Raw genomic sequence first — 13,038 nt, 5'->3', positions numbered from 1 at the left:
CAGTCTAGCTTGCGGCAGACATACCCATTAAGTATAGTCAAAGAGGATGGAGAGGGACTCTGAGGACTCGCTGGTCCTGCAGATCATCTGTTCCACCACAGTCTAGGCTGTTGTGTGACCGTAAATAAGGGAAGTTAAGTTCAGGAAGTACTGGAATGATGGGAAGTTGTAAGTGGTGTGCACATCTCCGCTGAAGGACATCTCCTCTGAGGCCTCCTCCACAGCACCTTCTACTAAGGAAGTAGAGGACCAAGGTTTGGTTTTTCGGTAGAGTTAATGGAGGAAGACACAGTTGGTTTACCAGGCTCCTCATTAATATTCATAAAACATTAGCAAATCACTTCCTCTCTCAGAGCCTCAGTTTCTTCCTCTTTGAGCACGCTTGCCTAAAAAAAGGTTACAAAATTCAATCTTATTCCATCTTCACAAAACACCTGCACAGGAAACTGAGTCTAGGAGGGGTGTCATTCATGTCTGAGGCTGCAAGTACTTCACCTAGGGTCAACCTGGCTCTAGTGACAACCCATAAAGCACAGTGCTCAACTATTATGATAGCAGCCCAGGGAGTGATAACCACATAGTGCTTGGCAGTTTCTAGGAAGTCCTGAAAGCCACATTAATCTTGGGCATATTTTGGCCCCAATAAGGAGGAATTCCAACAAAGCTATCGATGAGGCGGTTCCTTCCTCTTAAGGCCATGGATAAGAACTACATTTGATAAGTGTGAAAGGTCACCCAGAGCATTTGGCAAAAGAGAAAACTGGGGCTCAGTTTGGTGCCAGGATTTACAGGAAAGCTTGACAAGAACAGCAGTCTTCTGCTACCACCTCCGTGGACTGTACTCACTGCTTCCTCCTGCTCTGCGGCCAGCTTCGAGCAGACAGTTGGCTGAAGATGTGGTAGATTACAAGACAAGGATCCAAACTGGAAAGCTCAAGAATGCTGGCTCATCGCAGGTTATCTAGGCCGGGCTCCAGGCACAAATGTGAGCTCTCAGTCCCCCCCCCCCCCCCCAAGAAACTTGTCACCTCAGTTCATTTGCAAGTTCCTCTCTTACAGAGAACAAAGGCAATCCCCAAACCATTCTCAGGCTCAGAAACTCAGGTTATCTTAGAGTGGGCTTTGGAAGACCGCTGACTTCAGGCTTTGGTGCTATGTGCTTTCTAGCTGGCAAGCTTTGGAAGACCGCTGACTTCAGGTTTTGGTGCTATGTGCTTTCCAGCTGGCAAGCTTTGGAAGACCGCTGACTTCCGGTTGTGGTGCTATGTGCTTTCTAGCTGGCAAGCTTTGGAAGACCGCTGACTTCCGGTTGTGGTGCTATGTGCTTTCTAGCTGGCAAGCTTTGGAAGACCGCTGACTTCCGGTTGTGGTGCTATGTGCTTTCTAGCTGGCAAGCTTTGGGAGTCTCTTCACAATGAGAATGTCTGTAGGAGAGTTTGGAAAATGTGAAGAAGCACTTGAAAAGTGTTCAGTGCAAGATTCTGTAACAGTAGGCCTCAATAACCCACTTTAAAACACTGTGGGGTGTGACTGCTTTAAAAATGTCATGAGCCACTCCTCTGAAGAAAAACTGAAAGGCTGCTATTTATGTGATGTTTTTTTCAATCCAGAGACATTACTTATAAACTGAACCTTATTCTGGTGCAGCAGAACCCCTGCTTCTAATTTCTCTTGGTCCTCCATTACAGGTCACCTCTTCCTCTCTTCATCTTGGCAAAGTCTCTGATAGCTCTGTGGTTCCAGACCGACATACCTGTGTCCCAATGCTTTACCAGCCACAGAAGGCTGCACTACCATTATTTCTTAAAGCCAACACTCCCTGATGATAAGTATGTACCAGGTACTATCCTAGGAGCCTTAGATGAGAACACAATGACTCCTGCTGAGAGCAGCGTGGAGACAGCTAAAACTGCTCACAGTTCCAATAAAATGCTGGTACTCTCATAGGAAGCCATGCACCAGATAGCATATTCTCCAAGGTCTGCCGTAATGCATGAATCCACTGGGCTCCCTTTGAACATGGTTCTGAAGGGTAGTGTGCCGGCCTGATCGAGCATACCAAAACAGTGGAAATCAAACCAACCCAACCCAACCCAACCTAACCCACCACAGTTCTGAAATATGGTTGTGTTGATCTAAGTTAATAGTACATGGCTAGTAGAGAAGAGCAAAATATGGTTGTTCTTAGTTGGAATCTGTAGTTAATTTTTCATGAAAAAATTGCTTTTCATAATTTGCTTCTATTTAATATAACTAAGTCAAAATAGTCCATCAAATTCTGACTGCTTTCAGCCTCTATCATTTGCAAACGCCCATGGGTTTCTTTTCTCACTCCTCGGAGTTTTGACTAGAACACTAGAACTGGAACGCGTGACAAAGCCTTGGGGAGAGTGGTCCTGGGCTCAAGAAAGGTGCACAGTTGAGATCTGTGTAAAAACTTAGCTGTGGAGCAAGAACTAGGGCAGAGATGTCAATCAGTGCAGAGTAAGCTGCAGCTATCACTAAGATGATAAAACAGCAAAGCAGGAAGTCATCTGTGTTTTCCTTTTTGTAAGGAGGAATACAAATATGAATGTGCGTGTACTTGAATATGCACATAGCTATTCATTTGCTTATGGATGTGCACAGACCATCCCTGGAAAGGCACTGTTATCTCTGGGAAGAGGAAGAAAATGGGAGAAGTGAAGGTGAGTTCTTACACATCGGTACAAGTATGAACATATCTGCATGTGCCACAGTACACTCCTGAAACCTCTTCCCTTTGATGACATGACAAACTTGCTCAGCACAACTTTCTTTTAAAACGACTTTAAAGACTTTATTTACTTGTGTGTGTGTATGTGTATACAAACACGTGTGTTCAGGTGCACTAAGAGGCCAGAGGCTGGAGTTACAGGCTGCTGTGAGGTTGCAGGTCCTCTGCAAGAACAAGTACTCTCATTTATTAAGGTATCTGTCTAGTCCCTAGCCACAACTTTTAATGGCAGAAATGATAGTTAGTTAGGTAGGTAGGTAGATATAGATAGATAGATAGACAGACAGACAGACACAAATAGTTGCAGGATATTTGCTCAAGCTGTGAACCTCAAGATTGTGTTATTTACTGAGAAAACCTTGTTGTGGTGTGCCTCTGCCCTAACACATGCCTTTAATCCAGGAGCTAAATAAAGTTAATGATAGGTCAAAGAGGCGGAGCAAGCAACCCAGCTGACAGGGAGTGAACTCTAAGCAAACACAAAAAAAGGTCTCTGCATTGAAGGGTACTTAAGACAGAGTGGAGAAGAAGGGCTTCTTCCTTCTGGAACACAGGTGGAGTAGGGAGGTCAGCCGGGTGCTTTCTCTGCCTCTCTGAGCTAGCAGGCTTTCATATCAGCATCTGGCTCCTGAGTCTTCACTGGTAAAATGGGATGACTAGGGTTTTGTTTTTAAATCACAGATAGACAGACAGATAAAAATCTGTACCTACTTTTTACTTATCCCTTTTACCATTATGCAGCATATTACAAGGTCTAGGTGTGGTTAATGTTAAACTAATTCTGCACTCTGGAGTAAACCCAACTTGGAAGTGGAGTGAGATTCTTCTAATAAAATGCTGGTGTGTTATTTTGTTATGTTAAGAACTTGTTTGGAATTTTTGGATCTCTTTTTCTAAGATTTGGTCTAGAAGGTTTCTGTTCTGTGTAGCGGTCATTACCAAGGTTCTGCGTGCCTCATTTCTTCCATGAGCATCAGGGTGATCTCTGGAATAACAGGTGTGAATGGGCTTGTTTATTCTCAAGTGTCCCATCACTGCTTGCTTGAGTTCTCTGTGTAAGGTTTTTCAATCACTAAACTTCAAAATCCATCAGAACACCCACTTTTCCTTTTGTGCTAATTATGATCACCTTTCCCAGGAATTCATTCTTTTCATTTACATTTCAAATTTTCCACAGTAGGATTTTTCAAAGTAATCCTGTGTGGGCTGGGAATGGCTTTAGTGGGCACCATGCCAGCTGTGCCATACGGTTGACAGACAGAGTGGGTTCCTGGGCAGCCAGACCCCTGAGCTCAGGTTCAGTGAGACCTTGCTTCCAAAGATGGGGAGAATGACTGCAGAAGACAGTGGGGGAAGCAGAAGACTTGGGCTTCCAAAGCCGCTCCACAGGCAAGGGAATTTATACATGCCGACACGCACATACAGCTCTTGCTATGTTTAAGGGCTGTAGGATCTGTTGTGTGTCTCCTTTTCATGCCTGTTACTACCAATGTTTCTCTGATATTTTTCTTTCTTACCTTCGATCCATGTAGAAAGAGGTTTCCTGACTTTAGGAGTCCTTTGGAGTCTAGCTCCACACTATCTCATATTTGCTGTCTCTTAAGCTCTTTTTGTTTGTTTCTATTTTTCTATTTTTTTTAGAGCTCAATGCTCAGTTCATGACTTTCCTTTTGTATTACATCAATCCGAGGGCTAAATACTTCTTACATGCTGCTGTAGCCATCCATAATCTTTAACATACATTGTTATTATTTCATCAAAATATTTTTTAATTTCTTTTTTTAATTTATTCATTTAATATATATGAGTACACTGTAGCTGTCTTCAGACACACCAGAAGAGGGCACCAGATCCCATTACAGATGGTTGTGAGCCACCATGTGGTTGCTGGGATTTGAGCTCAGGACCTCTAGAAGAGCGGTTGGTGCTCTTAACCACTGGGCCATCTCTCCAGCCCATATTTTCTAATTTCTACTACTACTGTTCTGTTTTTTCACTCACAGGCTCAGAAGCTTACACCTCAGTTTCCAAATGCATGCAGATTTTTCTTTCCCTTTTCTTGATTTCTAGGCTAATTTTATTGTGGTCAGTTAGTATATCAAGAAACTGCATAAATCCCCAATGCAGGGATAGGCAGAAATAACACTAAAAACTAGCAATGGACACAAATCTTTGCTGCATTTTAGGTCTTTTCTCAAGATAGAATCCCCAAAGTGGAAAGTCTGTGTAGAACATTCTTGATATATCCAACTATCATATACTCTAGACTCCTCTGCTGTCACCAGCATCTAAGGTAACAACCCCCTTAGGTTCTCCCCACTGATGAGTCTTTATTTATTCTTGCTAAGATATGGTCTTATGTACTTTAGGCTGGCCTTAGATTCATGTCGCTGGTGAGGACCTTGAACTTCTTACTCTCCAGTCTCAGCCTTCCATGTCTGATAACAGGTACACAGTACCATACCCAGACCAGGAGAAATATGTCTGAGATACTTGCTTTATTTGATGGGGGTGGGGAGGAGGGAAACATCAGATTTTGCATAAAAATACTTGAATATTAGACTCTTGATAGGAACACATATTTATAAATGTTTACTACTTGCCTAAAGTATTTTTAGGCCACTTAGGCACCATACATAATCTTTAATTTTACATGTTTTTGCACAAGATTCTTATACCCAGCCACATATGGTAAGGCCATCCATCGACCTTTATCTTTGCAAATATATTTTGAATGTCAAAAATGCATTTCCCCTTCTTGGTAAAAGTGTGCATGCTGTTCAGAAGAGGCAGCCAAGGGCTCTGGTATGAGTTAAGAGGCAGTGCAGGACTAAAGATCTTTTATTCAGTCACTCATCCAGTCTGTTTTCCCTGAGCCCCTAGAGGGTGCAGTCTTTAGCAGATTGCTGAGGTAATGAAGCAGTGTGGGTCAGGCATGCTTTTGCAGCCCTACAGTCTAATGGGGGAGGCAGACATTAGCCGGTTACTGAGGAAGATAAATAATAGAAATAATGCCACAAAGAAAACCCAGAATGCTCTGTGGTAGTGTTCTGGTGCCCAGGCGAGGAAGAAACCCAGGCTTGGTTGGCAGAAAGCAGGTTTGAGTGGCAGGGACCAGGGTTGGATAGCAGGGCTATCCCTGCAGATGTGACATTTAACCTGAGACTAAGCTAGTGTGAAAGAGGGAAGGGCACTTCAGGGAGAAGGAACAGCCCTGGACCATGACTGGCCATGGGCAGTTTATCTCTGCCTGTTCAGCATCTAGCAGAGAACCTCACAACTCAGAAACTCTGAGACAAGAAGGCATTCCACTCTCACAGTGGCACTTGCAGTCACTGTGACGCCTTTTGTCGAGAGTAGTCAAGTGGTTACATTTCTCTAAAACATGATGTTAAGCAGTTGACACTGACCAGGCCCGCTGATGTATACACAGAAGAGCCTTTGCCTGAGAAAGGGCCTCTTGTTTCTAAGCTGTTTCCAGAGTTGTTCCAAAATTAGGAAGATGTAGTTCAAGAGCAAAATATTAATCACACAGTGCTAAACAGGATGCAGACTACAAAATAGCACAGAATCTATCATTCTGCTTTGGGACACACTTCTACCACAAAGGCTGTGGTCTGCCTTTGGCAAACAGTCACTTTTTGTCTGTGTAGGGAAGACAGACCAGCAAATAATCTCAAACATGTCACCCCTAAGCATATTTGCAACAGACAAAGCAGCAGAGAGAGGCAGCCAACGTACTGTTCTCGCGAACCAGGCAGAACTCCCAGGCGTTCTGGCTCTCCAGCGTGCTCTCCAGGTCCACAGCGATGTTAGGCTCGCTCTGCTTCTCCAGGCGGTACTGAGGGCCTGGAAGATCAAAGGGGCAGGAGGAGGGGGCATGTCTGAAATGGTGAATGTAACACTCAGAAATTATCACACATTGGGGAAAGCCAAAGGAAAATAGTAATGTCTGTCTCAAGAGTGTAGCTATCCAAGATGGCAGAAACTGGCTTTTCTCACCCTGTTCTTAGTCAGCATTTCCCATACCAGGTAAGATGTTTGCATCAGGGCTGAAGCGATGGCTCAGCAGTTAAGAGCACTGACTGCTCTTCCAGAGGTCCTGAGTTCAAATCCCAGCACCCACATAGTGGCTCACAACCATCTGTAATGGGATCTGATGCCTCTTCTGATGTATCATTCTTGATTTGAAGCAGGTTACCTTCTTCTCTGGACCTGTTTCCTAAAGTGCATAGTGGGATCAAGATGACAAGGATAAAATCCTCAGGAAGCAGAGGCTGGCAGATCTCTGTAAGTTTGAGGCCAGCCTGGTCTACACAGTGAGACCCTGTCTCAAACAAACAAACAACTCACCCACCCTACTGGCTTAGGAATCACCAGCTCCACAGGAGGCACAGCTGCCAAGGAACTTATACATAATCATTACAGCATACTCATCAATTACAATCAGGAGGTATGTGCAGAACTGTACAATAGTTCAAAAAGTCAAAGAAATAAAAACCATGAAAGTTACAGAGTGAGTCTCAGGCTCTGGGTTTGGTAATGGGAAGGTGGCCATCAGTCAGTTGCTCATGCTTTTACGCTGTGGATGCATCAGAGGCACGGTCTCAGTAACGGTCTCAGTACTCTAGCATCTGAGAACTCTACTACCCATCCCATGCTCCCAAGTGTTATGGCAGATCTAAGAAGACAGCAGAACATTTTATACATTTATTCATTATTTCTTTGTCAACCTAAACAGTAATGGTGCTCTCAGATAACACTTAATGGTTCAAAAGGTCAGATTCAGACTTTACCTCATGGTTTTTGAAGAGGTGAGAGGCACAGAAAACTCTCATCACCCTGACTCTGAGGATAGCAGCACAGTGGTGCAGGGGCCCCAGAAGAAACTAACACCCCAGAGGCACATGTGTCAGGGGCATGCATCTACTTCTATAAATTTAGGGTCTAGGTAAAAGGTTAATTATAACATTAGCCCTCTGTATCTATGCTGTGTGCATTTCAACCACATCAGACTGAAAACACTTGGGGGAAAGTTGTGTCTATAGTGTAATGACTATTTCCCAACATCCCTCAGTTTCTGTGTAGCAACCACCCCCACACAGTGCCTGTACTGTGCCAGGGTCTGTGGGAGAGCATGGTATGCAAACACTATGCCACTTGCAGGTTCTGGTGCCCATGGAGGTGCTGGAAGCAATTCCCCAGCCCAAGATACTGACATCTGATAGCTTTAAGATACATTCAAAATTTGGGAACAACTTAGATTTAATATCAGAAAGCCTACTAAATAAAATACTGTGGAATACGACTGAGACATTTAAAGTAATCCTAAGGTATTTAATAATATAAAACATTTATAACATACTATTTAAAAAATTGGAGGCATAATTTTTATAGGATAATTACAGTTGTAAAAATGTACATACATACATACATACATACATACATACATACATACATATACAGGGAAGCTGTTTCTAAAATGTGAACTGTAGTTACAATAATAGGATTATGCATGCCTTTATTTTTCCTTTGTGTTTTCCTGTATTTTTCACATTTCCATATAATAAAGAGTATTTTTATAATTTAAAATGTTGCATATACTTAAAATGTTTCCAATTTCTTACTATGTCTTTTTTTGTTTTAAACATCACAAAGTGTGGAACTTGGAAGAGCCTTTCACATATAATAATGTAACTGAATCAGATCAGGTAATGAGGTTTCATCCTAAGTCACCTTGTACCCTGGCAAGGGTACTCTGAGGGTTCCCCAGGTGCTGAGCTTCTCGAGCTGGCAGCTGGCCTGCATGCCTGTCTCCCCTTTCCTGGCCACCAGGAACCAAGGCTGGCTGCCACAGAGGAAACTTTAGGTTGTTTTTCTTTGCTCTTTTTGTTGTTGTTTGCTTATTTAAATTCCCAGTCTCTGAAATTTTCTGGGACACGGAGATCAGGGAAGTCAGGGCAGCTAAGGGCCCCTCACTCTGAAACCACTCCCTGCACTCTGATATGCCATTTGTTCAGTCTTTCTTTCTATTAAAAACAGCACGTGTCTTCGAGGACGTTCTCTTGTTTCTACCACCAGCCTCATGTGCCAAGCGCCCACATTCTGCTCCATTTCACAGACGGAACCCGAGGAAGAAACCCGCCCAAGATTACAAGGTCAGAAATATGAAGAGGGGAATAAGCCCCAAAAGACCCAAGGTCTTTTTGGGTTTTTGGATTTATCACTCTGGACATTTGAGCCTTTCTTCCCCCCCTGAAAACTATAAATTACTGGCCAATTACAGAGGCCATAGCTTACATCATAAATATAGACTTTTGTAGATTTATCTGGTTCAGAATCACTTAACTTATGGTTTATATAGATTCAAAATGAAAATGATCTAAAAGAATTTATTTTAATAAACTTGACCAACACCCTGAGCTATGGTTGTGCTCTGGTCCATGGTGATACAGGCCCCATTGAAGAGGAGATCTCCTTCTCTTTCTATCTAAGAAGATCTTTTCTTCTTTCATTACAAAAACAAAACAGAACAACAGCAACAAAAAACCTTTGTGCTACGTGGTGACACGTACATCATGGACCCATTGTGTGAAAACCAGAGGACAGTGGAGGAGCTGCCTTTCTTCTTCCATCACATGGGTGGAACCTTTATCTTCGGGGACACCTTGCCTACACCCACCTCTCTTAAGAACTTTTCTATCGATCTCTATTTGTTGAGAAGTGAAGTCCACTGTGGGTTGCTATCTGCTGTGTGCCCATGTAATGAGAGCATACTTGACCCAAGTGAAAGGCAAAACAACTCAGACTGGGCTCAATTACCTTGTCCTGGCTGAGTCATTTAATTTATGACATTGCCAACTTACTGAACCCCCCAGTCTGTTTCTTCGTTTGTAATATGGTGATGATGGCACCAACCTAAGAGGACTGTCTGAGGAGTCCATGGGCTAAAAGCTGTATGTTGTCTAATACACTGATTGTGGGGTTTGAATAAAACATGTTCCCAATTGGCTCATGTATGTGAACACATGGTCCCCAGTTAGTGGTTCTGTTTGGGAAACTATATAACTTTCAGGATGTGGAGGCTTCCTACAGGAAGTACATCACTAGGGATGGGCTTTGAGAATTTATAGTCTTATCTCATTTTCGGTTCCTTCTCTGTTTCCTGTGTGCCACTGAGATGTGATCTCTCAGCTTCCTATTCCTGCTACCATTCCTTCCCCAATACACTTCCTCCTTATTTTCTTTTTTTAAAGATTTATTTATTTTATTTATATGAGTGCACTGTTGCTGTCTTTAGATACACACAGAAGAGTATGCTGGATTCTATTACAGATGGTTGTGAGCCACCATGTGGTTGCTGGGAATTGAACTCAGGACCTCTGGAAGAGCAGTCAGTGCTCTTAACCACTGAGCCATCTCTCCAGCCCCACTTCCTTACTTAATCTGTTTCTGGTCATAGGGTTCTATCACAGCCAGAGGGAATGGTAGTAACTCTGATCACCCATCACTCCAAGAACTACTTTGCCCCAAAGATTTTACAGATCACTTCATTTAGACTTCAGATACCTTGAGAAGTAAAGAGCAAACCCCATTTAAGAGATCAGCTGGGACTAAGAGCTGGGATTCTGCTCCATGGCCCTGGGGGTGTAGTGAGACTAGGGCCTGTGCTGCTGAGGTCCAGGCACACACTCTCTATGCCAAGGTGACCCACTGAACTCTTAGAAAACAAGAATCTAGATTAGCATGACCATCACCCACTCTGCCAGACTACATCTCCATCAACTGTGTGTGTGACTTCTAGAGAGCTGGAATGAAAAAAAAAGAACAGCAACTAGAAAGCCATTTAAAATGACAAGGTGCAAGGTCAGCTTCTATGAATGTGCTTTTGCCAAAGACATGATTTCATGAAACAGAAGAGGATTTCACACTGAACAGGACACAGCTCTTAAGGCAGTATCCGACCTTTGCACAAAAAGGTTTTAAAATGTCACAGTTTTGCTTGAAGCTATATGCCCTTCTGGTGCACAGCAAAGGGGAACACAAAGAGAAGGTTCTGGAAAGCAGTCACTTTTCAGTGACAAGAACCTGGCCGGGCATTCCTATGATACATTTACTGTAGCAGTACTATAGCACAGAATGGTCCAGGAATAAAGCACTGCTTTGGCACTTTGAGAGAATTCCAAGCTACAGTACACAGGCAAGGTTTTATAAACCCAAGGTAAACATCCCAGCATATAAGTTTCAAAGAAACTGTCAATCTGTCAGCTGGGGATACATGTTCAGTGTGGCTTCCCTGACCTCTCTGACTCTCGACTGAAACATGAAGGGCTTTAGCACATGGTTCCATAACAGCTGAGATTCAGCGGAGCTGACACTCAATGGGAAGCAAGTTCCTGTCCCACTCTGAAGATGGGCAGCCGTCCTGTGGCCCATCTTTATGTCTTTTTTCTGAAGACCTTGGTGCTATGGAATGTGGGACTTCCCCAAAGCACCTGGTTGCTTTTGAATTGTCACACAGCTTAGCAAAAACCTGTCACTAACATCTACCTCTTTCTCCTTTGTCCACTAGAAAACATAGAACTCAGGTGGATTCTGACTGTTGTGACTCAGGACACCTTGCCATTCAGCCCGTATGCTCCTCCTCCTTTCATGCAGTAGGATCGTCAAGGGCTCATGCTTACATCTTCATGTCAACTATGCCCCAGCTACCACCTTACAGTTTCTTGTAATCAGAAAAAGCTAAGAATTAGCTAAGAGGCAAGGCTGGGCCTTGAGGGAGGAATAGAAGGGAGGTATTTGCACTTCAGAACAAGAAGTACTGTTACCTTGTATTCTGGTACACTACTTAATCATCTGCAAAATGGGTCCAACAGAACTTCGCTCAGTAGTCTGCTGTGAGACAAATAAAGACTCCCCTTGGCAACATGTTCAGGTAATGGGGCTATTATTACTGCTGAACCAGAAATGTGGTCAAGGGAGCAGCACAACAGACCAACACATCACAAGTGGCTGAGAATGCTGGTACCAACGCAGATATCCCTCGTGGAAGACCAAGTCCGTGAGGAGGAGGGGGTATATAGTTCTTTTTAAAAACCTTGCTTTGACACTACAAACAGCATTTAAGATTAGAGACTTGCTCGGTAGCCAGGACTCCTAGGTTCCTGGCCCCTTGGTTCCTACATATGGTTTGAAAAGGAATAAATGTCAGAACTCACACAAGCCATGACAGCACAGAAATTAAAAGCTGTATGCTTAGACCATCCATGGCCATCTAACATTCTCTGAGCATCAATGATGTGCCAAGCTCGGAGACAAGATGAGTAATCAATATCCCATTCCATCCCACAGGGAGTCTGAGACACTTCAGCAGCTAAAATTCCAGAACAAGGGTTGCTCTTACCAAAGGTAGTGACAAGGTGCTGTGGGAATCAGAAGTGGGGTCAACCTGGGTCACTGCTCTTCCCTGTAGGGAGAACATCTGATCTGGGCCTCCAGGGAGGGGACTAAGAAGCCTGGGGTAAAGTTGACAAAGCAAACTCCTCTGCAGTCCTGAAAGATCTGCGCAGACTGTAGGAAATTCAACTTAGAAGAAGCAGTGGCAGCTTGGGGACAGAGCTGGGGTAGACCACTGGTCAAGATGTGGAGGTTCTCTCATAGCAACAGACACTACCAGGACAGTGTGGGATGACACAGGCATCAATTTGGGGAGATTCCCCCGGTGACACTATATATGCACAAGAAGAGGCCAGTGGAGGAAGACCAGCATGCAAACCATCTGCTAAAGCTATTGCTGACAAGCCAGGAGAATCTAAACAGTGCAGACACAGCACCAGCCATCCCAAAGCTCTTCCTCTGGGGGCAGCCCTCATCCTTCGCTTGACTTAATGTTAGCATAGGACTACATTCAAGTGATGACCACTGTAGCTTCTGCCACTCCAGGACTTAGACTGGAAAATGTGGAATTTAGATGATAAAATACGAACAAGCTGACATGGCAATGAGGTCACACTTTAGCCTCTTCTGAGCCAATACACAATTTGTTCTTGGTGAAACAGCCCAATATAATCAAATTAAACACAATTCCTATTACAAGAGAAGAAAGGCCAGAGCTGTTCCAATCATCCAATTCTCCTGCCTAGTTAAACTGCAGAACCTTCAGGAAAGGTTTTGAAAGCACGACCCATCAGTTCTAATTTTTAAAACTTATCCTTTCAGTCAAGACTAGAAAAAGGCCCATTCCAACTTTTATCTTTGCTACAAAGTGCTGTTATCTTGGCCTG

General features: G+C 43.6%; 1 protein-coding gene across 7 annotated transcripts in view; it reads right to left on the bottom strand.

The window, feature by feature from the left end:
* The window catches only part of MAPKAP1 (MAPK associated protein 1), a 211,676-nt gene that overhangs the window by 51,872 nt on the left and 146,766 nt on the right, over positions 1-13,038 (bottom strand). For 6 of the 7 annotated variants that reach the window (XM_080927363.1, XM_080927361.1, XM_080927362.1 and 3 more), the window contains one exon: positions 6,497-6,604. The exons of the other annotated variant lie outside the window; for it this stretch is intronic. In XM_080927363.1, coding sequence (XP_080783489.1) covers positions 6,497-6,604 — 108 coding nt within the window. The remainder of the gene's footprint in view (positions 1-6,496; positions 6,605-13,038) is intronic. 7 annotated transcript variants of the gene reach the window in all.

The sequence above is a fragment of the Micromys minutus genome (assembly GCF_963924665.1).
Source record: "Micromys minutus genome assembly, chromosome: 13".
NCBI lineage: Eukaryota > Metazoa > Chordata > Mammalia > Rodentia > Muridae > Micromys > Micromys minutus.
This window is presented reverse-complemented; position numbering and strand designations above follow the sequence as displayed.